Source organism: Astatotilapia calliptera, chromosome 15 (genome assembly GCF_900246225.1).
Source record: "Astatotilapia calliptera chromosome 15, fAstCal1.2, whole genome shotgun sequence".
Taxonomy (NCBI): Eukaryota; Metazoa; Chordata; class Actinopteri; order Cichliformes; family Cichlidae; genus Astatotilapia; species Astatotilapia calliptera.
This window is the reverse complement of record NC_039316.1, coordinates 16,431,078-16,457,911: the sequence shown is the minus strand read 5'-3', so window position 1 is coordinate 16,457,911 and position 26,834 is coordinate 16,431,078. Positions and strand designations below refer to the sequence as shown.

Below are 26,834 nucleotides of genomic sequence, written 5' to 3'. Positions count from 1 at the left end.
TTAATGTTAAAAAATATCATTATCCTCAGCGCACCCATTTCTGTAAAAAAATATATAAATAAAAAGTTGGAAGGAAACATTTTCATAATTAAAAAATACAACAAGGTCACACATAAATGACTCCACTCAGTCACTCGAAGGTTAAATAACGTGTTTTTGTTCCCTTCATGCACTCTGTGAGCTCTACAGACACCCCTGAGACGAGGACAGTGGACCAGGTTTGGGGCCAAAGTTATAATCCCAGCTAAGCTCACAGGCTGAGTTCTTCAATAACTGCGGGTGAGGTGGGAATGTTTCTGGGACATGTGACCGAGTCAGAGGCAGTGAGAGCGCGGGGATGTTCAGAGAGTGTATCTTTACGAGGACACGGTGTTTGAAGCAGTTGGATTTCATCACCACACGGCGCATTTCATCAAAAACAAAAACACTGTTTGAGGAACCCACGATGCAGCAGGACGCCGAGTGGGCGGTGTAACCACAAACAGGACCCACACACATCTTCACATGAGTCTAAAGCTATGGTGTCTACAGTGTACGTCTGTGTGTGTGTGTGTGTGTGTGTGTGTGTGTGTGTGTGTGTGTGTGTGTGTGTGTGTGTGCGTGTGAGAGACGGGGGTGTAATAGATACAGTTTTAAATAATTCGGTCGGCATCACTTCAGTTCTAACCATCAAAAACTGTACTGGTTTTGACATTTCACAGTTTACGATACAGGCAGGGTGATAATGAGCGGACTTTATCAGAGTTAGTATGATCAGCTCGATTTTGGCAGAACAATTTAAATCCAGAGACAGCCCTTCGATCAGAGCAGTCGCTCCAATTAAGACACAGATTAGAATCTCTGATCATCGGCGTTTCGTCACCAATCACAGAGGCGTGCTTGAAATTTTTTTGCCATCTTTACTTTTTATCCTGTGATTGAAAATCAGTGCAGTTTTTCTGGTTGTTCAGAAATGTACAAAAAAACGGCGGCTCGGACGGATGAAGCTCCAACACCAGCAGTTACCAGATACCACTGGAGCGGCCGCCGGGAGGGGCCAGGATCCGAGCCGAGGACCTCTTCGGGATGTGGTCGTCGACCTGAGACCCTGAAAGGAAAAACACGTACGGACTATTAAATTTGATCGAGGACTTCGGTGTAACGTCACCATAATCAAGGACGATTTTATTAGAGCTCACCTGAGAGGCTGAAAGAGGACTCGTGAAGGTCTCGGATTCCGGAGTGCACTCGACCGCAGGCTTTGTTGGGCGTCTCTCCATCTATGGGGCCCAAACCGAGTTCCTTCTTCATGGTGTTCGCAACCTTGGCCACATCACCAGAGTACGGATCCCTGTCCACCCCTTTGTAAGCCTGAGTCTGAAACACGATGAGGTGAGAGGTAAGATTAGGATGTTTAGCCATTTTTAACCTAATAATAACAGCCAGTTGAGCTGCTGCTGTAAGATTGATACTGATTAATATTTGTTACATGTAAGTAACCAAGTTAAATTCCACTGAAGAAACACAAAACTAAAACAAGGTGTAAAAAAAACTGGAATTAAAATAAAAGCTAGACTAGAAAAAATAAAAAGATCTTGTGCACTCACAAAAATCATTAAAATGAAATAAAAACTAAAACCAAAAGGCACAAGTACTTTTATTTGTACTAAAACATGTGTTCTGAAACTATAAATGAACATACTCACTCTGTAAACTACCTGAAATTGAACTGAACTGTAAATATAAGTTCTTATAAAAACAGTTTCTGTACTTTTGTGACGAGTTTTTTAAATAAATTGAGATAAAAAGGTCTAAAAGCAAACAGAGTAGAGAGGCTGGGATGGGGGGCTTTCACAGACAGGGGCAGCAGCAGGAAAACACACTGCTGGCTTCCACAGGGAGCATTAAATCCTTTATATGGGCTGTCAGATCGGTGGAGTCAGTCACATCATGATGGGAGTGTTTGTGGCAGGTTTGCTGTCAGCTGACACAGCAGAGCTCAGCCTGGATCTTGCTGTCCTGCCCTGGAGTTTTAATTATCAGTGGAAACACTCACAACACAAAGAGGCAGGTTTGGAATCAGTGTTAATAAAGTGATGACAGTGAACGCACCTTTTCCCTCTGCACCATCTTCTTGTAGAGGTAGTCGGGGAAAGTGCGCTGCGGGTAGAACTTTCCGGACCCCTCGGCGCACATGAACACGCCGTTCTCACACACCAAACGCCCCCGGCTGATGGTGACCAGAGGGACGCCGTGGCAACGCATCCCTTCGTACAGGTTGAAGTCTCCGCCCTGCACCTGAGTGCTCACAGAGATTGTCCTGCACACACACACACACAGAAAGTGATGGATGTGTGTCCCTATGCTTCGGGCTGAGTCCAGTAATAAAGGTGATTCCCGTTTATTTACAGCTGTGTACCTTGTTGCATCTGGATCCCAGACCACCACGTCAGCGTCAGCCCCGGGGATGATGCGGCCTTTGCGCGGGTACAGGTTGTAGATCTTTGCAGCGTTGGAGCTCGTCACCGCCACAAAACGATTCTCATCCATTTTCCCTGTAACCTTAAAAATACAGAAAGCCCATCCGATCATACAAAACGTCTTTATTTCTGTCGCTACTGTGGTAGACCATGATGTCATTCAGCTGCTTCCCCAGAGAGAATCTCATCCCAGTATTGGACAAACTCCAACTCCAGGTCTTAGATGGTGCTCTGGAGATCAGCTGAGAGCTGCATGGCCACTCTAGCTAGAGCAGAAGATCTATTTCATGTGCTGGTAAAGTGGTCTTTCTCATAGAGGCTTCAGAGCAGAACATGGACATCCATCACCAGCTGCAGTTCAAGATGGCGTAGTATGAGTTCATTCACTGGAGAAATACTTAATTTTTATTGCAAATAGCTGGAAATAAAACTGAGCAATCTCTCAGACTGTTGAGTTTGTGGAGTAGAGGAAATATCTTGGCACAGTAACTGATACAAGCTTTGAGCCTCATGTGGATGCTAATGGTAGAAGATATCGCCAGTGCTTGTCATATTATGATAAGCTTCAAACTTTTCATTAAGTTTTATAAACAGAAACAAAACTTAATGAGTAAGTTTTATTTCTGTTTAACTGCAGAAAACTAAGACTTACCAACATGGTGTCAAAACAGAACTTCCACATCCACTGGTTGTGGATGATAAATTGTGTGGTTCATGGCTGATCTCAGGTTTTTATGTGTGCGTTTGACGTGTGTACGTACCACTCCTCTCTCCCAAATGACGCTCATCCTGTCCTGGACTCCAGGCACTCCATGAGGGATCTTGGTGAAGTCCTCTTTGCCCAAAGCTCTCTGCTTGGTGCTGAACGGACGGTGCTCTGATGCCACCACGCTCAGATTGTCACTGAAACAGGAAACAAGATATCAACGTTTAGTTTAGAGGAGCGTTTTTATCCACGGCACCTTTGCCGGTCACTGAGCTGCTGTTGCGATCAGTTTACTCGAAGCAGTACAGCATGCTGATGTGAGTGCAGCACACATACTTGCCCAGCAGGCCCATGAGGTAGCTGGGTGTGTTTGGGTCGAGGCGGAGCGGAGGGACGATGACATGGGCGGCGGCATGAGCCCAATCCTGGTGGTAATACTGCATCCCATTCAACACTGCGTGAGCAACTGTAGTCTCCCCGTGGACCACCTTACCTGAAATTATAAAAAGTGAAGAAAAGTCAGCTTTCATCCTCTCCATCGTCACGGTGACTGTTAGTTTGTCTTCATCGGGCAGTAAGCTCACCCTGCATCTTAGCAGCAGCGATCATATCACCAGCAGACATACTGGACACATTTACCAGGTAGATTGGGCAGCGAGCCTGTGGTCACACAAAAGATTTTAATCAGTCCTTTAATTACTTATCAATAACTGCACACAGACTGGATATTAAAATGTTTTTACCCTGTTGGCGATGGTGATGGCTCTGTGAGTGGCCTCAGACTCCAGCTGCAGACAAGAAGACAGAGTAAAATCACAAAATAACAACTTTAATAAGTAAACATTTTAATATTTATTGCAAATATCAAGGCCACAATGATTACTTGGTTTTGTTTTACATTTATAGGAAAGATCCCTAAATATTTCTACTGAATATTCAAAATTAGGTTTTATCAGCATTTTAAGGGAACATCAAGGAAAAAAGTTTTATTTTCCACTGTTATGTTTTAGATCAGTGCTTTTTCACACATCAGCCACATTCACATAGTCCCACATTAGTCTAATATCATGCCCGCTCACACTCTAATGGATGTGTTGGGCGTAAGTCCAAGTGTTCAGTGCCAATGTAGACTGCAGGAGCAGATTGATCCTCTGACCTTTAGATTAGGATACGACCACTACCTCCTGAAACCCCCCACCCCTCTGTCCACTGCATATTTACCTCCTCTGGTCGACTGATCTCTATTCCCTCCGGCCCACTGATGCCCAAATCCAGAGCCTCTTTGGCACCCTAACAACACAAACACATTCATTTTAAAACGGGTTTGTGATTTCACTTCGACGTCAAAGGAAAAAAAAATTTGTCTTTGCACCTCGGCCACCAGCTCTCCGTTTTCAGCGTGGACTCGGGCAATGGCACCGATGTCCTTACAGGTCTGCAGAGTCTGGTAGAGCTCTGAATCCCGCAGCATCATCATGTCTTTGTAGGCCATGAACACCTGGAAGGAGTTCACTCCATGTTCCCTCACCAGGGTCTCCATCTCATTACGCACCTAAGGACGATTCAGAGGTCTCAGGGTCAGCAGTCATGTTTCTGGATTACAGTTCAGTGCTTGCAAAGCTTCAGCTTATATATGTAAAGGCAGTTAGTGCATCGGGCATTGGGACTGTGGGCATGGAGTGAAAGAGAAACTGTGTGTGTGTGTGTGTGTGTGTTTGTTTTGTGGGGCATGAAATGAGCTTGGAAACCTGCCACAATGAGATCACACTGCCTTTACACTGGTGACTATAACAGCCCCGCTGAGAAGAATCCATTTCATTCATTCAAACAGCAGTAAAAGGAAACTAGACAGTTCAGTGTTTAAAATGCTGAACTGTGCTGCGGTGAATGGGCCATAAAGGTCACGTCATAGTCGTGATGGAGTATTGATGAAAGGAGCAAAACTACTTCCTTCCATAATGATTAATCTACTTTTACAGCTCATGACAGTTTGAGTATTTTTTATCATTATTATTATTATTCTCTCCTGTTATTGTTTCTCTCTGCAGTGTTTCCTTGTCTGTGGACCCGGCCTCTGTGTCTTTGTTTCCTTTTCTCTGACACCTTGTTTAGTGTTAATCAGGATTTATACATTTGGATTAATTTATGCTGTAGATCATCCACTGTATGGTAAAGCCCTCTGAAAAAGCTATGCTGTAACATCACTTCCACTAGAACTGCAACCACATTGTGCTGATGCAGCGTTTTAGTGACTAGCTCAATTTCTCCTACATATTTTCAGCTACCTCTGTCATCATTGTCCAAATCAATTCAAAGAGAGAAACTTTCTGCCAACTATTCTTTGGGTGATGATGGTGTTGGACACTAGGATAGACATAGACTACCATGCAGACTCGACATAGATTCAAAGTATAAATAAGTATAAATAAAAGTATAAATTAAGACTTCATGTCCTTGTTTTACTTTGATAGTCAGTTTTCTCTCTTGTGTTGTGTTAGTTTGATTTTCTTTTCTTTTGCCCTCCTTTATTATTATCTGCCCCGCCCTGCTTGTTTTCACTGGTGTTCAGCTTTGTTTTTGTGTAATTAGTCCCCTGTCTTATCTGTCTTTAAGTTTGTCTTTGTTGGAAGGTCTGCCCAGGCTCACTTTCTCTGCCCAAGCTCTGTTGGGTTATTGTTTCGTGGGTATTTTTAGCCAGATACTGGCTCGCCCTTGTTTTTCTGCCTTTGTGTCCTCTCTCTTTACCACACACACCCTGAAATGTGTTAAGAAACATTGTGTTGACATTTTTTAAACAAGAATGACTACCAGTCAAAGCTTTCTGCTGGACAGGTGTTGTATTAAACCTCATTCTGGCATGAAACGTTTAACAATATGCAATGAGATTGGGCACATGCACAAAGTCAGCAGATGATGTAGGACAGACATTAAAGCCAAAGGCTGAATGAGGCACCTTGACTCATATAATCTGCCTAATGTGCCCACTGAGCACGTGTGTTAACCCAGTTCTTGTGCGGGTTTAATCTAGGTCATTACACATTTCACCCACAAACGGCTGGCTGCGTTATTATTCATTCAACGATGATAAACGCCAGAAGAGCACAAAAATAAATAATGATATATGCTACCAACGTAATTCCAAGCACTTTGGTGGTACGTTTTTTAAATTTACCTTTGGTCCCCACCAGGTCAGCCCGACGTGCAGAGCGTAGTCGCAGCACGCCTTGGCATCGGCCAGAGCCCTGCACTTCTCGTAGGCGTCCAGCAGGGAGCAGTGTTGTTCAGGCAGAACCAGAGCCATCACCATGGTGGTACCACCCATCAGAGCCGCCTGGGTGAGGTAAGAGGGTGACCAGGGGTGACAGAGAGGGGGGCAGAATAAGAGAAAAGAAAGACTGATTAGAAAGAGGACAATAACACCAATGTCCAGCACAGACTCTGTTTGTCTGGTGACAATAGTCCTTCCTTATCAACTGTTCATCATATGCTCTGCTCTTTATTGATTGCACTGACTCTCTTGTAGCCACTGCTTCATTTTCCTTTCAGTGTTGTTCTCAGTCTAAATGCCCTTATTTAGTGCTGTAATCACTGGTTTGTCCTCTCTATAGAAATATCTCAGCCTGACACAGAAAGAGAGATAAGGCTTTTTTCCTTCCAAGAGTGTGACAACATTGGTTTCATTAAGTTTTGACAAAAGGCTTCACATTAGTGTAGCTATACGTGTGAACGTCTTAATACTTCACAAACTCAAAAACTACAAACGTAAGCTTTCTGAATATGGCTCCTGCTGCTAAATGTGGCTCCTTCACTTCTACTCCACAGGAAACAGAGAACTGGAGAAGATGAGAGATGAAATTACTAATGAAGGAGAGGAGTGGGCGAGAGGAAGCAAAGTTACAGATGGGGGGGGGAAAGAGAGGATGAGGAAACAACGATAGACTAGAAGAAGTGAAGGAAGCTGTGTGCAGTGACTCGTCTTCCTCGCTACAATGGTGAATGCACTTTTGTGTAACCATGACAACAGATACTGCTCAGCCATGCCTGTCGCACGTCCCCACCCTCTTCCTCCTCCTGTCCTCCTCTCTCCATCCAAAATTGCGCAAACATTCACCCATCCAATATCCTCTAACAGGAATATCACACCGAGGCATGATGGGAGAACGTCTGTAATCGCATATAAAAGAGGAAATGAAGAGGTGGGGTGTGAAACAGCTGTAATCTGCTCTTTAGTCATCATCGACAATCAAAGTGACGTTAAACCGCCATCATTTTTGCAGCCTAACCTCAATAAAATGTGACTACATGAGAACGTTTCTGTGACAGTGTGGAGCCGTTGCCTCGGGCTCCAGACGTGTCTCACAGACGGGGGGCGGGGTCACCTGCTTGTGAGCGTAAGCTCAGTCGGCCAGTAAGCTATCAGATTTCTCATTACCATAGAAACCAGTCCGAGTGATGTGCAATGTCAGCATCGAAGGTCTCAGCATATGTGTGCATGAAGAGTGTATGTCATTGATCACTGTCACTACATGTAACTGTGTGCATGTGTGCGTGTGAGAGAGAAAGCGGGGGGCACAGATGCACAGCTGGGGATTGTGGGATTTAGGCTGTCTGTCTGCTTGGCCTCAATTAAGATTTACTGCTGGCCCCCTTCTTTAAAAAATCCCAGAGGGCAGAGCGGAGAAAACAAGCGAGCAAACAGGAGGTAAAGGGAAAAAGAAATCCCTGATCACTGCATCTTTACCGATCCATGTTACGCACACGACAGTATGAGCTAACATTGCTATAATCAGTGTGAACTGATTCAGGGGCAGTTTGAGACTTTTCTGTCAAACTGGAATAAAGGAGCTGTCTGAGAGCTGAGATGTTTTTCACGCTGTTTTCAAGCAACATTTGCAACTACAAACACTTGAAACAACATCCAATTTTAGCTTGTTCTAAATTACAAACCTGCTGTGGAGACTCAAGAAGCACAGCATCACTCGCTCACTGCAGACAGCACAGAGCATATCTGCTGGCAACAGCAACAATACCAGCCAGGTGCATGTTTAAGCCCAGGATAGTTGTGCATCCTTTTGCAAGCTTTCAGATATTTCACAACAAAATGAGTCGTCCCTCCAGTGACATCATTACACAGGCTTTGTGAATGTGTCCACATAACTTTATGGCATTATGGACAATGCCAGGCATCCTCTGCACACGGCCATTAACAACCAGGAGAGTCTGTTCAGTGACAGGTTGCTTCTCCCCAAGACAAGAACTAACAGACTTAAAAACTCCTTTGTCCCACACGCCATCAGACTGTTTAACTCCTCTCTGGAGGGGAGAGGGAGGGGAGACAGGAGGACAAAGGAGGGGGGAACAACTAAGCTGTAGTGCCTCTTCACCTCACTGTGCAATACCTTTTGTGCAATACTTTTGTAAATAGTCAACAGTGCAATAGACCTCAATACTTGAAATGTGCAATTCACTTGTATTTTTATTTCTATTCCTATTTATTCTATTTATCCCCTTCGTATATTTTATTTATATTGTCTCTGTATTTATATATGTGTGTGTGTGTGTGTGTGTGTGTGTGTGTGTGTGTGTGTGTGTGTGTGTGTGTGTGTGTGTGTGTGTGTGTGTGTGTGTGTGTATATATATATAATATTCTGTAACTCTGTAACTTCTGTCGGTGCTGTGCTTTTTTGGAAATCGAATTTCCCAGAGGAACCCACCCGAAGGATTAATAAAGTTCTATCTTATCTTATCTTATCTTAACTTAAGTAGAAGATTTGTAGATTATAAATTCCTAAAGATACCAGAATATCAGGTCAAATCAACACACAGTGCGCACTGATTATTTAACATCTGATTAAGAGCAGTGATATAAGCATGTGGATCGTTTTTCAACTCTTTAATTTAAACATACCAAAACATAAACAGTGATGGAGAAAGACAGCGTGTTCAGCCAACCAACATCGTTTAATCTTAGTGGATTTGACCTAAAAGCTCTTTTTGTCAACCCAACATACTGACACATAAACCACAAGCGGTGCGTAATATGAATCTCCTGCTCCATTAAAGACCCCAAACCCCTACTGTGAAGATAATCCCCTGCATAGAAAGTAAAAGAGATGGCGAGAGGGCGGCAGGCATGAAGGAAGGAGTAAAAGAAGTTGAACCCCAGTAGAAGAACATCTATAGACTAATAAAGATCAATAACAATACTTTTGGGATTTTAAACTGCAAAGCTGGATTATTTTAACAGATCACCAAGAGAAAGTTACATCTAATAATAACAGTTCAAATGTTTTTATTAACAGTTGATTCATTCTGAAACCACACCGAACACAATCATTTAAAAATAGCATTAGTTGTGAAGATTTTAATGTACAAAAGAAAGAGTTAACTTTTCCTCCAAGAAGAACCAACGAGCACACAGAAATCCTGTCACATGAGTGCCTGAAGCTTCCTTTACATATGAAAGCGACTGTGAGGGGGTGAGAGTGTGTCAGACTCTGGGAGAGGCTATCAGTGTGAGACAGATTACTGCTCCAGCCCTCTGATCAGCCTCTATCAGCTCCACTCGTACTTCTTATTACAGCCGAGCACCTCACCTTCTTCCACTACCCTCCTCCTTCTCTTCATTGCTACAGTTCAGCCTGCTGAGACGTTTAAATGATCTCAGCCAGGCCTGCTGTGACAGATACAGCTCAGGCAACATTTCAGGCTTTATGTAAAAAAAAAAAGCAGATCTGCTTAGCTGGATGTGATTGATCAGTGTTACACTGTAAAGACTGACTGTGGATAACAGTGAGAGCAGATCACACACTTTATTCTGTTAGTATTTAATAACAGAGAGACAGCTGTGCTTTTCGATTGTAGTTTATATCGTCTGGAAGTCTTTTTTAACTGTTCAAACCCGTCACCTGTCAGGCAGTGTGATGCCCCTGAGGCCGAAACCTTTTTATTTTAACTTTAAAGAGTTCACGGTTTTTAATATTGCATCTACATATGTGGGGCAGTGGTCAGCATCGCCCCCTGCTGGTCATCATTGGCTTCCCTTTACAGACCTTACAGATCTTTTATATACAGTCCATGGCAGACACAGAAAGAAGGTTCTGATGATGGACTGGCTACATGTCTGGTGACCTTCACCTGGATAAGCAGCTAAGAATGGCTGAAAAGACTTCAGCATGATGTCAAAGAAGCTAAAACATCAGTTCCAGATCATTCCTATCCGGGCAGCACGTTCTTCCTATTGACCTTCCACCATTACAGCGTGTTATATAAATCGGGGTGAAGCAGAGGAACAGGAGGAGGCACCAGAGGAGGAAGGAAGTAAAGCAGAAGAGGGAGCAGACAGTTACAAAACAGAGGGAGAGAGGGATGCAGAGGGGGGAAATAGTTTAGGGGTTCATCACAATTACACGAGCAGTTGCTGCGGTAACACAGTCACCATAGGAACCACACAATACTACCACGGTCATGTGTGCACATACTCTCTCACACACACAGAAATTTCCATGCTAAGAGTGCGGGTTAGTTGTCATGGCAGCGAGGGCAGCGGTGGGGGCTGGGGGAGAACTGGCACCAGTTTGTCACCAGTCTTCAGCCTCATTTCTCTCCTCTTACAGCACAGCAAAGTCACCGCCGCTATTTTATGATGTGCACCATAATTTCCAAACATGCCGGCAAGGCTGCGAGGAGAAAAGATACTAAAAGTGCTGCTGACGATCTCCCCCAGACAATCACTTGCTCGTCAGCAGCTACACTGAGCAGAAAGACCAGCTGGGCGGGCAGCGTGGACGGAATAGCATTAATATAAAACATTTTTAGGCCTCGTCCCCAAATACTGACACGGTGCCCCGCATTTTGATTGATTCTAATCGACACTGTGGGACAGACACTTTTCTGAAGTCTGTCTTTTATCTAATGGCAGTAAAAAAGGAAAAGAAAAGCTGTCATTGTGGGTCACCTGCAGGTTAACGTCACCACTTTTCCTGTACCTTTGCTACGCCTAACAGGGGAAATTTCAAAGCAACATGAAGAAAACTAGTTAAAATACCTGCTCCTTTAGCTCATTTAGCTCATTGTGTCCTTATTGTTCCTAAAGTCATAGAAGTGGTAATAATACATTAACAGCAATAATAGCAAATAACTAAACTGATATTTTTGGATGTATTTATTTGTTAGATTATATTTTAAGTTAGTGAAGGTGTCGATTCTCATGTTACATAAAAAAATAAATTGAGGAATAAACAGAAGTACCTGAAGTAGGGTGACTTGAACCTAAACTAAATATCACTAGAAGTTCATCTCTTCACATGTGAGACTCACAGTTGTGCAGCAATAACGTTAATAACTGATGCATAAAGCACGAGTGAGAAACAAAAAGACAAAGATAGAGCGCGACCTTTCCCGTCACTAGACCACAGTTTTTAGTTTTGTCAAAAATGATTGCACTAACACAAAGAAAAGCGGTTGGCCCCAGAGGCGTGAAAAACCTCCAAACTGCTGACCCTTTGCAACTTCCTCGGTGCTACGTTAGCTCTGCTGCTATCAGCTGGGTCACTGCTGCTGGCGTATGAACACGTGAGCACAGAACAACACAGATTTATTCAAATAGATCAGCCCACTGTCAGTGACACCTGGCGCAGTCCTAAATAATCCCAGTGAGCCGTAAGTTCAGATTTCAGATTTAAATTCTCTGTTTCAGACAGTTTTTTCTACTCTTCGCTCTGTATGATGTAAATGTATCCTTAATATGGTCTCAGCCACAGTTCTGGCCTACTGTTCCAAGCTTTTGTTTAAGGGAGAGCCAATCAGAAGCAGGGCAAAGGGGATTGTTTCAGGCAGAAGGGTTCAACAAAGGCCCAGTGAAAGACACATTTGTATTTATCCATTTGTACATACGATCATTTTGAACTGTGAATCATGCAAATGTACACTAGCAGAGCCAAATAACAAAAAATAAACTTACTCATCATCTTCTGGGGACTCCACGTTACATTTATCATGTAATATATTATTAGATGTGTCTGATGAAGCAATCACCTACAACAACACACACATATACTTTGACTTTTTGTCACATGACTATCTTTTGCTGATACTGTACTGTTGGCGTCCACAGCTGACGCCCTTGACTAAAACTGTCAGGCATGCCAGGCAGCATCTAAACAGACAAGCTGAGAACATCCTCCAACACATGCATACCACTGCAGGCAACAATAACACCTCTTAACCTCTTAATTATGAAATCATCCTCGCTGCTCGGGCTCTCAGTGGAAAACATGCAGGACATTCACAGGAAATTAACAAATACACCCAGAACAGATGAAAACTAAACAGCTGTGTGAATGTGTGTCTAAAAAGGATAAGTCTCTGCTTTCAACCAGAAACTGCTGACAGGTGTTTGCTTCCTGAAAGACCAATGTGAGAAAACATGTGGTCATTAGTCCTGATGAAGCTAAAAGCAGGGCTCAGTATTTCACTGCAGACACGTCAGAGTCGCAGAGAAAGCATGACAGCTGTCTGCAGACTTGAAATGTGTTTAATCACAGGCATGCTGACGAGCCTGCTCACAGCAAAGCCCTGTGTGTGAGTGTGTTTGAGCAGTGTGTTTACAGCGTGTGTACCTTGGTCCCACTGTAGAAGTCGTCCTGGATGGTGGCGTTCATGAAGGTCTCCTGCAGATGCACACTGGTGTCAATTCCGCCCGGTAACACCAGCTTTCCAGAGGCATCTATCACCTTAGCTCCGCCTGGTATCATCAGCTCCTTTCCAACCTGCCACAGAAAACACAAACACACGAATTACAGTACTTTATTTTCACATTATTATCACTTTATTTTATTAAAGTCCCAGCTACACAATAATAGTTTCTAGCTGAAACTGGTCACCAAGAGGTAAATCACTGTGCAAATTTCTTTTTATTTTGCTTCCAAAAAGGCCAGACTTTTTTAAGTAGGTTTTCTGAAGCACTGGTTCTTTTATAGTGCTTTTGAGCTACTATTACTCTATGTCTAAAAGCCTTTGATCATACACTCCGATGAACACATCAGAAGCAACTCGGGGTTTAGTTTCTTGCTTGCTTTAGCATGCAGACCGGAGCAGCCAATGATCAAAACACCAACCTTCCGATTAGCCGATGACCTGCTCGACCTCCTGAGCCACAGCCAACCTTTCTAAGTGTTTCTTTGGACATTATCTGCATTTTCACTGACTTTCAGGATCGTCTTGTGCCTAACCATTTTCAGAAGAATATTTTTGTTTTGTTTTTCTTGCTAAGGAGCGTAAGGACCCATTTATGCTTGCCATATTAGTCACTTCGCACACAAAGAGTCACTCAGACGGGACCACATCAGCGCTGGACAGGACGAGAAGAAGTGAAAACCAGGAAGCAAAGAAACCATGCAGCTTGTGCCAGGGAATGCGACTTCACTTTTGCTGTACAGTACAGTTCGTGCGAGAACGGCGACCATAAAAGGGCCATAAATGACGAGTGTTTGCAGAGAAAGTCTTCCATGCAGACTGCAGCTGTGGCAATCTACTAGTGAGGAAAGCAATCACAAGGAGGTTTTCTTTACATCACTCTTTATCTCTTTACAATTAGTTTCACCTAGCAACCTCAAGTAGCTATTTTCCATGCCCCCGGTAGGGGGATACATATTTTTTAATTGCAACCTGCGTTACCACCAAACTCTGGGCCTATATCAGGCCAAGATGTAAGGAAACAAACATTTACTTTTAATACAATCCATTAATTATCGTTTAATATATTAAATTTAAGGTTATTCAAGGTTCTTTATCTTAGGGATTTTGTTTGGTATATTAAACCAAACTAATTTCAGATTTTTATTTTTTAGGTAATCAGGTGCAGAATTAGATGTGCTGCTGAGGGTGTTTTCAATTACTGTGGTCCTGTTCTTTGGAACAAGCTGCCTGCTGAATTGAGGTCATTTATAACTGTGTGAAATGTGATATATAAATAAAATTGACATTGATTTTATAGCTCTAAGCATGAATGTGTCATCTATTGCTTGTTAGCCAATCTGACATTTTCATCCACACTGAAATACATACTTTCACAGTCCATAGAGAATGACTATTAATTACTTTGGTAACTGTTTTTGTGATAATGCTGACAATTAAACAGGCTGACATGAACATTAGTACACTTGGTAATCTTTTCTTCTTACCAGAGGAGCTGTGCATATTTGCAGTTTAACTCAACTTCTAGGTGGTTTTCTTCTGATTGGCACAAACTCACAAAAAGGTCTCACAGCCTGAGATGTTCCCCTTTTGTATGACAGCTTAGATCAGGCTGCATGCTTACACACGCTGACCTCACTATTGAGAACTTTGCCCATTTTTAATATTAGAACTGTTAGCGTAAAGTGTTACGCTTTGGGACTGAAAACGTGTTGGTTACAGTATGACTCGCTCAGCTTCAACACTTTAAATACTGCAAAAAAATAGCTGTTGTTGTCAGTGGTGATGGAAGTAAGCACTGACAGAGAGTGTGTAAATGCTCAACAGCTGCAGCAACACTGGAACGTTTCAGTACAGCTGATTCAAAGGCGTCCTCGCCACATAAACCGATGCTTATCTCCATGACAACACTGTGTGAGATAATTATAGTACCATGGTTTGGAGCCACAGAGTTGACCGAGTGGTTCTCTTCATGCTATTACTGTGAAATGAGTCATGCTAACAGCTGGAGATATACTGGACAGCGAAAGTGTGAAAGCGATGAAAAGTTTTTACTGTATGACACGTGGAAAAATGTGCTTGCAAGTAAAAATACATTTGCACACGTGCACATTTAACATGTGTACATAACAGTGATTTACCTGCTGTATGATGCCGTTCTCGATGTAGACATCTGCTTCCTGGGTGAAGTCATCATTGACCACCTTTCCCCCCTTGATGAGGATACGCATGGACCCCATGTTAGCAGCCATAGTCCTACAAGATAAAAGGGTATTCAAGTAAATTCAAGTACACGATATTTAGCATGTTAACAACGTTGCGCAATACCAGTCCTTACCATAAGGTGGTGCAGTGAGTAATGTTTGTTTTGTATTTAACTAAACTACTAAATACTCAAGGAAATATGAGTAGGACTAAAAATAAATATCAGAAGTGAAACAGAAGCTCAGATCTAAAATATCTTAACACACCCACCAGTCGAGTGCTACCTTTGGGTGGTAACAGTTTAAATTAAATTCTGCAGTGCGAAATTAATTGTTCTAAATAGAAAAAGTTGCTTGATTTGAACAAAACTAACTGAAATCTTGCAGCTCTCAGCTGGAACTACTGCTTTTATCCAGTGTTTAATTTGCTTTACACAGCAATACTTAAACCCTGGCATTGTACTGGTCTATTCAACTTCAGGAATCCAGTGTGGAGTCCTGCAACCAACCGCTACTCGTAAAACCAAAGTCAACAAGTGAAAGTTTGTGTTCTGTATTTTGTGCTGAGTTACACGTTACAGTTTCTGGGAAGCATTTCCTCCCGTCTTTAAAGTGTGTCAGCTCAGTCTATAAAATATTTAGGAGTGGATCTATAATTTATAAATCTATTACAGTATCTGCAGGAATAACAGATTATCAGCACTTTGCAAGGACAGATGGAAAGCAGATGTTTCTTCAAGGATCAGGAACTAACAACTAACAACCGGTAGAGAACAACAGGTCTGTTACTATTACAATTTATTATGATTTATAACAATTTATTCATAGTATGAGACCTTCATAGTACAGTAGTTAATAAAATAAAGGTACTAGTATTTCAGGAAAACTTAAACACATTTTTCACTATTTTCTGATGTTGCAATATAAAAGGAAATGAGTATATTAATCGGTAATTTTACAAGGGTTACAGTACGTTCCTGCGCTTCGTTCTTCAAATATTCCCTTTACAGCAAAGTGAATTTTAATGATCCAGCCTTGTGGTTAGCAGACATGTAACTCACCTAATTTCAGGCATTTGTGCTGTATGAGCAGTTTACAAAATGAATGCCCGGTGGTCCTTGTGTGCATAATGATTACTTGTGGCTATGATAATTTCTAGGTTGTGTTACATTACGCAGACCCAGTACACCCAGTTTGTGTTTTTCATCGAATCCTATTCATGGTAGGATCCTGGTGTTTCCTTTCCAAGTCTTTTCCAGTTACAGCAGTAAAGTTGATCCTCTGTGAGGTTTTAAAGTGTCTTTTTATTTACTTATCCTTTGATTGATTTATTTTATATTAGTTAAGTGAGGGAAATGGAAAGCAGTGTGGAGTTCTTTATCACCATAGAAAAATATATAATGCATGTTCTTTAAAATTAATGGCTTTGGCTTTAATGTAACTTTCCACTTGTAATCACCACATTGTAATTTTCTGCAATGAGCCATGGCTAACAAACCAAGGCTATGGCTGAACAGACCCAAAATTACCTCCTATACCTTTTCCAAACCACTTTTCCTTGATCTCAACGGAAAACGTCACAGGGAGGATGGGAAAGATATTAAGGAGGAAAAGACAAACACAGCGCTCAGAGGATCGAACTTCCACTTGGCTCAAATTACTGAGCCAAGTGGAAGCGCAGTTGTGGTGAAACTATGATGTGCTGAAGATGGACTACAAACAAATCTTAATGCTCATATGACCATGTGTACCCCTGGGTTTAAAAACTGTTGAAGCTTCAAAACATATCAGCAGGTTATACTGAATATTACATGTTCTGCACCTGCGGTCCCCAAACCTTTTTGCGCCACGGACCGGTTTATGCCCAACAATATTTTCACGGACCGGCCTTTAAGGTGTTGCGGATAAATACAACAAAATAAAACCAGTACTGGTACCAAAAAACAGAAGATATATTCATAACACACGGGAAAAGGGAAACCGGGTTATGATAAAAACTATTTTAAAAATAAATAAAGATAAAAACCAATAAAAACCCTGAAAACCATAAATTTCACACCTGAGCCTCAACCCTCGCGGCCTGGTAACAAACGACTCACAAACCGGTACCGGTCCGAGGCCCGGCGGTTGGGGACCGCTGTTCTACACCACCTGCCAGTCATTTTGATTGCTTGTCTTTTACTGCCGCAGAAGCCCTAAAGCAACACTTGATGCCCAATATTGATGAAGATTTCTCAGATGAACTCTTTTTTTATATGGAAAATGAAGATATATAATAATATATTACACCACTCAATAATTCTAATCATTAAAATTGCCTCTCCTCCAAACTACACCAAATTTGACCTTTTCTGAATTAAATTAAACATATTTAAAGCATAGGGGAGATTGTTTCTTTGAGCCTAAAAAATTGAAACAGCTGGCTTCATCACCACCAACATTTTTAAAACCATGTTTTATTCTTTGGCTTTTAAACTTGACTTGGTTTTATATCCGCTTTCTACAAATCACAACTTATTTGTTTATTTTGTTTTAAATACATTTTTCCCCTTTGCAACACTCACTACATATTTAAAATTACACTGCACATCAAAACAGTGTGGTTAACTATTAGCTTTTGCAATCTGTGGTCCACTATGTTCTTCTTTTAGATGATCATTGAAATAAAAAGTAGATTGAGTAAACCTAATAGGATCAACAAACTGAGAGGTTCTCCAATAAGCATGTCTTTGTGTATATGTGTGTATTCTGCATGGGTGGCTGTATGCAATGTGTTTGATGGCCAGACACAATAGAGCCCCAGTCACACAGAATCAACTCAAAGAGATGGAGGAGAATAGAGAGAGGAAGGAGAGAGGGGAAGGAAGAGAACAGTGAACAGAATAATGAGGAGAGAAATTTGTACCCCCACTGGATGAGGAGAAATTTGGACCAATGGGAAAGAGAAATGCTTTGGTTTTGCCAGCTTGCTAATAATGAAGCCTGGGGGTAACAAGAAGCTTTAAACATAGATTTAAGGAAAGTTTCTGAAATATATTGTTGTTTCTATGAAAAATATTCATTCATACTGTCTGGCTTTACTGTAGGAGCGCTGAGCAGAAATCATCTGGGATCAGATCATAGTCCAGTTGAGTACAGAGAAGATGGAGTCCAAAACAAAAAAAAAGAAACTAGAGATTTACAACAATGGCCAAAGAAAGAGAAGAAGAGTAGAAGTAGCTTATTGTGCTGAGATGAAAGATAAAGTGGTAAACACGATGGTGGAGCGCTGTGCGGTATGGAAAGCAGTGCCCTAAAGCCCTGGCAGCCTGATTAAAAGAGTGGTTTCCCAGGAGACGGGAACTGGAGATCCTTCAGCGGAAAAAAGGCGTCCACACACACACACACACACACACACACACACACACACACACACACACACACACACACACACACACACACACACACACACACACACACACACACACACACACACACACACACACACACACACGGTGAGGCATACTAAAGCATCAAGACTGATTTATCATTTGAATTCCACTTGGTATAAAGTCAACACTCACATACACACATACTTTGCAGTATTTCACACAGAAACTTTACGTCTGCCTCGTCTTTTATCATAGTTTTTTCGCTCAAGATTTTAGCTACTAAATGGTTCTTGGCCCCTTTTTTACTACAGAGCTGTCCTATTGTGTAATATGTATAGACTGGAGCTTGGCACTGGCTTGTTAAGTCTGGCATCATTAGCCATCCTTTAGTGAGGCAGCGCTGGTTCAAATAAAGTACTAATATGATCAATGTGGCTGTCAGAGTGTTACAAGGAAGCTGAACATTCAGGAATTAATGAAAAACTGAATTTAGAAATTCATTAGGCTAGATGACATCTACACCATTTATCCCTGACTGAAGTGTTTCTAAAAAACGAAAGTAAACCCCACTGCAGTAACTCTGGACATTAACAAAGACAGGAAACGACACATTTAGAAGGTTAATGAAGTTGGACTAGTCGAAATATGATTAGCTACCTGGTGCTAAAGGTGTGTTACGTCATCAAACAAATTCTTTGAATCTTCAATAATATTTCCAAGTATTATGTTACTTTTCACTGAGAAAAAATATTTGTAATTTTTTAAAAAATGTTTCCCATACAGTAGTTCAAAGAGTTACTTCTAAAATACTAAAAATGCTCGTTTCATATGTGTCAGAACATATGAATTTAAAAAAGGAAATTATTGACAGTGTGGTGCCTCTAATTAAATACACGGGTTCAGATGATTCACAGATGCTTCAGTTCTTTTTTTTAAATTTACATTTTAGACAATGTGTCCCATCTGTTTTGGAAAGGACAAACCATCAAAACACCAGTCCCCAAACTTCAGAAAATGACTTGGTGAGGAAAAGAAATAGTTAAGCTGACAGAGAAAAAGACAATGATGTCTATATGTCTTAACTTGGTGCTGCTGTTGTCACTATTTTCTAGTCAGCTCAGTCCAAACCCACACAGACTGCAGACTCGGACTGGGTGTGGGACTGGGAACGCTGACTTCTGCATTGGACACTGGAGGCTTTGTGTGGCTTTGTGTGTTTGTAGGAATATGAGGACAGAGGAAATTAAACTTCCAAAAATGAAAATAACGCCTTTAATTAACAGTAAGTTCACCAAAGGTTCAAGGAATGGAGTATATATAAAAAAAAAAAATACTGGCTGGCTGCTTTATCTGACCTGTAACAGAGTTGATGGAGCCTACTTTAGCTGCAACCCTAACTGACAATAGCTTACTTTACTATATTAATACAGTTCTGCCATATTCCTGCCATATAGTTCAAACGGTGGTTCCAAAAAGTGTTACTTTGACTAAAAAGCTAAAAGCTCAGCTGAAATATAAACATTCAATTCTTAAAACTAAGAAAAAAATATTTATATATGTGTAATTTTGTTAATTGGTCCTGAGTGTCCATTTTACTTCATGGTTTTGTTATTTTTATGTTACATATGGGAATAACAACTTTTTTACTCTTTAAATATTTGGCCTGATTTATAATAATAATAATAATAGTAATAATAATAATACTGATAGATTTTGTGAAAGGTTTAGTTTCAGGTTTAGTCAGGATGCAACACCTGAGAAATTCTGGGCCGATGTTTAAAGTACACTGTGTAGAGAAAAAAGCCTTTTTTTTTCTGGTGGGGGTCAGTATATGGCATTTCTGTCCTGATGAGCATTAAAATTAAAGTTAATTTAGATAATACTTAAATAACTGTCCAAATCCCCAGAGACTTAGAGGACATAATTTGTAAAAAATAAATTGCCCAGCCCTGTCCTATCTGCTCCATGTGCTGCCACAAAGGATGTTTTTCTATGTATGAAACAGACTTTTATGGAGAACATGAAGCAGCTTGAAGAGATGTGATGCAACATGAGGTGATCGAGGAGATGAGACTTAAAGCACAGTCAGGAGCTGCGATGTGACATGATGCAATGTGAGGGGTAATGACGGGAAGCAGCCACTGGCCCATTTTAACACTATCTGCTCTCAAAAGCTGATTTCCATTTCACACAGAAACACGAGACTTGTGCTTTTACATCAGTACGGGAGATCTGAAATTCAGGCCTTGTGTGCACAGAAAGTCAAAATCGTCAGTAGGGCTGCTCGATTATGGCAAAAATGATAATCACGATTATTTTCACTGAAATTGAGATCGCGATTATTTGACTATATTTATTTAACCCTTTAAGACCTACTATAGAACCAAGTCCGCCAGAGCTTATATTATTTTTTTACATGTTGTAGTGCCATTTATGGGAGCATTTCAAGTTGCTATACAACTGTTATAGCCCATATTTTAATAATATGTATGCATTAAGTCCATAGTAACTACATTAATTGCAAAAAAGTGCAATAAACTACAAAAAAAAAATTGAAAATCATTTTTGTTTGTTTTTTTACATATATTTCTACTTGGAGAAATTTAAGAGGTTTATCCCTCAAAACTTTAAATACAAAAAAGTTGCAAAAAATAGTTTACAACAACAGGAAACTTATTTTGAGTGTGTTCATAGTTTTATTTTGGAGATACACCAATTTTTATATACTGCAGGAAAAACAAAAAAAACAATCCTATGATGCAAATTTGCAAAGAAAACAGCAGGTGCATCAAAATAAACTATTTCCAGCAGTGCAATTCGAGTTCTAAGCATCCCAGAAACTATTCAGAAAAGTCAAACATGACCAGTATAGGCCTTTAAGGCCTACAAGTAAAAAAAACTACATTTCCGCGAAAATGACGTCACTTCCGGTTTCGGCCAGGAAATGGCGGACATGTGATAGTTCGGCTGACGCCTGTTTCACTGTGGGAAGTGTTACGAACAGCTGATCGGATCAGCGAAGCGTGTTTCTGGAATATTATGTTTTTGTTCCTGCAAGCGCTTTTTATGCAATTTTTGCAAAGCTTTATGTGGAAGGAAACCGTGACCGAGGACAAGCTGATGGTATGAGATGTAAGTACAACTCCTCTGGTTTCATATGCAAAACAAATTATTGCGCTAGCTTACACGGTTCAGGTTCTACAGGGATTTAAAAATAGTTACACAAAACGGAGCGTGCTGCTCTGACGGCTTTAAAGGGTTAACAATGACTTTAAAAAATAATATAAAATAGTGTGCAACACCACTGAAGTTTTTTTTACCTCTCTTTTCAACCAACGGCAGTCACTCTCCTCTCCAAATAACTTCTGCTTAGCTTTCCGAGCTTCCCTCGGGTCCTCTTAATCAGCGGTCTCCAACCTTTTTTGCACCACGGACCGGTTTATGCCCGACAATATTTTCACGGACCGGCCTTTAAGGTGTCGCGGATAAACGAGGGAGGGGCTAATAATCGGCTCAGTCATTTTTAATGATCGTTGAAAGCCCAGATCGTAATCGTGATTAAAATTCGATTAATTGAGCAGTCCTAATCGTCAGGAGAAACTGAGGTCGTCTCTAATGCTCCTCGCTAACTGCATTCAAAGGAAAAAAAGCATCTATTTTAGACATCTTCAATGTGTGTGTGTGTGTGTGTGTGTGTTCACTTTCTGCTGTGTCACAGCAGGTATAACAGACACACACACACCAGGCAGCATTTCTCACGCACCCTGGGACCAGCTGCTTCTGCACACACACACACACACACACACACACACACACACACACACACACACACACACACACAGATAAACACTAACATCAGCTGCACACAGTCTAACACAGCGAGACACACCCTAGTTTCCTCCCCTCTCCATCCAAACTTTTTTTAATGGGGGACTTAATTAATAATAAATGAGGAGCAGCAGGCTGAGTGAGTTGGGACTGTGCGTGGCACACAGATTCACGACGCGATGGTAATACAAAGACACAACTACCTCAAAGCATGAATAAAACCTGAACTCTTATACTGGAGGCACCATTTAGAAAGCAAATTATTTATTGGATAAAAATGTACAAAAGCTAAACCAGTGTTTCTACTGCAGTTGTATGAGCAGGAGGGATGAAAATGAGGAGAGATGCTATGATGATTTACTTTCTTTTGTACGGAAATGTACTGTTTTTTTAATGGAAAATATGTAAACAGGGAGTTTGTCTTGATTTTAAATTCCATAAAATGTCGTCTGGATTCTTTTAATTTTTTTCTTATCGACTGATAAAAATGGTGTGGTGAGAGCTTTAAAATAATTAATAACCAATAAAAAAATTTAAACTTAGCATTTTCCTAAATAAGTTCAAACTTGGCTTAAACGGCTGAAAGGATGAAAAAAGTTGTTTAAAAATGTTTATAAATTGTTACATTTCACATGGTAGCTGCTGACATGCTCACATGTCTGTTTGTGGGTGTGTGTGTGTGTGTGTGTGTGTGTGTGCGCGCGCTGTAAGTGAGAAGAAAGGACCAGACAGCTGATGACTCTTGCTTGATATTTGCCACAGGGAGGAGTATCTCTCTCTCTGTCTCCCTCTCTCTCTGTGTGTGTGTGTGTGTGTGTGTGTATGTCTGGATTACCTTGCATATGTGCATGTGTGAAAACTAGAGCTATTTAAAAAGCCAACCAACATGCAGCAAATTTACAGCCACTTGAAGATAGGAATAGATACTAAACACACACACACACACACAGACACAGAAGAATTGTGTGTACTGCTGCAGGTTCATGCATGAATAAGCATTACTGAATCACACACAGATAAACAGACAATAAGGTAACTGGGGCATCACTCTGAGGATTAGGGGCATCTCTGTCTCTACACGCCCCCTAATCACACTATACATTTAGAAAAAACTCAACGCCAAGAGCTGTACATAAAATTTATTTTGCCAGTATTTTTTCTGTCTGACCTTTGACCTTCGGTCTGACCTACTCTTCAAGTTTTTCCTCTTCTCATTTGAAGGTGAAATTGTTTACATTTTCCGTGGTCTTCCTCTCCACCTTCCTGGCAACTCACTTTTCAGCATCTGTTGCCAAGTATATCCACTACCCTGCCTCTGCACATGCCCAAACCATCTCAGCCTCACTCTCTGACTTTGTCTCCACAACACTTAACCTGAGCTGTCGCTCTGATGTCTTCATCTCTAATCCTTTCCATCGTGTTCCCGCCCAATAAAAAGCTTATCATCTTCCATTGTCCCACCTCAAACCATACATCATCTGCAGTTGATCTTAGATTATCAAGACCTTCTGCATAATATGGAGTACACCTGTGTGCACCTTCCTCCACTCCTATGCACCAACCTATGCTCTTTATGTCCTCTTATTAAAATGTTTGTTCATAAAATATAAGTTCTTATACCGGGAGTCAATCCAGGCCACCTGGGTGAAAACCAGGAATCCTATCCACTAGAACATATGGGACTGCTTGTGTTGGCCACTTACTTGGACATTCAGCTGTTGCTAGAGCCACCAGTTTGGTCACTGCATTGGTTGTCACAGTGACATCAACACTGCCCAGTCGCGGGTACTTTTTGCACAATTCTGACCAACATCCTGAATATTGCTGTCACTACTTAGACAAAGCAGAGAGCAGAAGGTGTTTAGTTATGCAGTTTTTCAAGCTTCTTCCTCTGTATAACCTGAGAATCTCTGAGTGACCTCTGCACAGGTACTAGCTGCAGTATTCTCCTGAATCGTGCAGCGACTCAGACAATACCTCACATCAGAGCTGGTATAGCAGGAGAAGAAGTCAAAACTGGAGGTAAAAGAAATGGCTTAGTCTTTTGAAAACTGTTGCAACAGTATAAACTGTGAATCTCTGAGCTTTGGTATTGTCATTAAAGTGGCAGTAAACACATTTTCAAACTAGCAACAGCAGGTTATGAAAGTGCATAATTAGCAGTGGCAACACCATCATTCATCAGGTGGGAGGTGCAACAGGGCCATTATTAGATAAAGCTGCTCCTTACTTCCTCTTCCTGAAATGTCTGTCCTTATATGCAAGTTGCTATACGTGGAGTCAAACCCTGGGTGAAAACCGGGAAACCTGACCACTAGACAATGAAGTGATCAGGTTCAGTTGCTGCGAAAGGACATCATCACCTCCTTATCACCAGTTACACCAAAGGAGAGGGTGGGGTGCTTGCTGCACTCTACTGATCAGCATCCTGAACAATAGGTGTCGCCACTCAGACAAAGCAGAGAGAAGAAGCTGTTTAGTTTTGCAGCTTTGCAAGCATCTAAAGCATCGTCCTCTCTAACGTGGGAAACTTTGAGCTCCTGCACATTGAAATGGTGGTAAAAACTGACAGAATTGCACATTTGTGCCTCAATCAAGGATACAAAAATTAGAAAATGCATGACCAGCCGAAACCCAAAGACTACACCAACAGCTCTGACTGTAAGGGCCTATAAGAACCAAGCAGCAACCTCCAAGGAAATCCCTTACATGTTAGGAATACCCAAAATTAGAGCATTAAAAGGGATGTTTACCATCTGGTACATAAATCACTGTTGGCATCTTCATATCAGCCCTGTAGGCGTGACGTTTGTATAAGTCTGCCTGCATACACAATAAGAGAAAAGTAAACCACTACATGAAAACAGGGCTGTTATATACACCGGGAGAACATGCGAACTCAGAAACCTAGCTGAGGCAAGGCTACACCACCACCCTAATTAACACGTTACACACTAGAAGACAACCATTGCATTCCTAATGGAAACAGACCATGTGTAGGGCAGCAGTTACATCATCTAATCAGGACGCCCTCTGATTTATTCAGATCAATGTGGTGTACCTGAAGGATTTGCAGCACCCAGGAATACCCTCCAACCAAATAATGTGCACAACCTGGATTTTAAATCACCTGTTCGCGTTTTGTACCCAGCCACACACACACCAAGGACTCCAAGCACACGCACATGCACGCTCACACATCGTGCATACAAGCGAGTGTCCACGGCTACAGACAGACCCCTTCATTATCATCATCATCATCATCATCATCATCATCATCATCATTACCGTGACTCAATAAATTTGGGAAAAGGGAGAATAACCTAAAAGGGACTTACATAACAAACACACAGCCTTGCAGCACTGATGGCACGCCACACACACACACACACACACACACACACACACACACACACACACACACACACACACAGACTCACATCTCACCCATATTTCATCGCCCCAAACCACACGATGCCATTTTCACGACATCACCGCCAATTTTCCATTTTTTCACCGCATTTAAGCGAAACTAATGTTTTTTCATTCATTTACTGGAAGGAAAAACGTTGAGTTAATTCATTCACATTTTAATTTAGACGCAGAAACACGTCACTGATTTGCAAAAATGTAACAAAATATAGAAAATCTGCCAAATTTGCCTAATTTTCGTTTACAGAGACTGATTCATGTTCGTTATAACCATGCCGTTACCAATGTAAATGGCATAAAGAGGGATTTTAACGCCTCTAATTATGATATAGGTGATAAAATCTACCGATTGGTCAACAGCTCTACAGCCTGACGTCCTCTCATTTGTGGGATTTTCTGTCTTCTTACCCGGTTCGCAGATTCCGTGATCCTACTCAGCAGGAGCCTGTCTCCGATGCCCAGCACTGGCCGAGTGCGCGAGGACAGCTGGCACAACGCGAGCAGCAGACGCTTCTTCGGCGACCGTCCGGCAGCAGCCAATCAGGGGCCGTTCGAATGAGAGAAACCGGAAAACCGACCAATGGGAGGGGAGTTTAGTCTGTGGAAGGCGTTTCCTCTTCCTCTTGGGAAAGGGGCGTGCCTTCTGCTGCTGTAGTCGTGATACCTTCACTTGCGGTCAGAAATGTAACGATTAGCATCCGATTTTATTTTATCTTTTTTTTTTGTGGGGGGGGGGGGGGATTTGAGCGAAGCATTGACTATTATTACTATCTTAGGCCACTTTAGTTGCAACATGAGTTTAAATTTGCTTTCGTTGATTATATTTCTGAAATGTTGACTATATATTAACAAAATAATAGCAGAAATACATTTTACCTTTGATTTATTTATCTTCTGCTGCTTAATCTTTAGACATGATCTCTGAAAAGATAAACGCTGGCCCACACGGGCTTTTTGTGTGATTGTTGCTTTTGACCCAGTGCACTCGAACGGGGCAGTTACAGCGTTGAGAGGTTACTTTGAGCACTTGAATGCAACAATATGGAGCTGAAGTGCCACAGTGTGGAGACAGGGATGCCCTCTTTGGCAGCTTGGCTGGCTGCAGCCGCTGTGGTGGGAATTCAGAAGAAGTAATTAA

At 41.5% G+C, this 26,834-nt stretch overlaps 1 protein-coding gene across 1 annotated transcript; it reads right to left on the bottom strand.

Annotated features, from left to right (window-relative positions):
• Window positions 1–573: 573 nt before the first annotated feature.
• On the bottom strand, window positions 574–26,293 carry LOC113037367 (dihydropyrimidinase-related protein 5-like). Its single transcript, XM_026194359.1, has 14 exons — window positions 26,105–26,293; window positions 15,003–15,117; window positions 12,786–12,935; window positions 6,338–6,496; window positions 4,538–4,717; window positions 4,387–4,455; window positions 3,909–3,953; window positions 3,750–3,825; window positions 3,502–3,658; window positions 3,221–3,362; window positions 2,399–2,541; window positions 2,092–2,299; window positions 1,179–1,356; window positions 574–1,087 (listed from the first exon to the last, which is right to left on the bottom strand). Exons 2-14 carry the CDS (start codon window positions 15,111–15,113, stop codon window positions 1,002–1,004), a joined length of 1,704 nt encoding a protein of 567 aa, XP_026050144.1. The 5' UTR covers window positions 15,114–15,117; window positions 26,105–26,293; the 3' UTR covers window positions 574–1,001.
• Window positions 26,294–26,834: the final 541 nt, after the last annotated feature.

What these genes read in the sequence shown, in the direction of transcription:
- LOC113037367 (XM_026194359.1), bottom strand. Translation starts at nt 15,113, where the DNA reads ATGGCTGCTAACATGGGGTCCATGCGTATCCTCATCAAGGGGGGAAAG. An exon ending in ACGGAGAGCTGGTGGCCGAG is followed by an intron (nt 4,456 to 4,537) that starts GTGCAAAGACAA and finishes TTGTGTTGTTAG; the next exon opens with GGTGCCAAAGAGGCTCTGGA. An exon ending in AGATCAGTCGACCAGAGGAG is followed by an intron (nt 3,954 to 4,386) that starts GTAAATATGCAG and finishes TCTTGTCTGCAG; the next exon opens with CTGGAGTCTGAGGCCACTCA.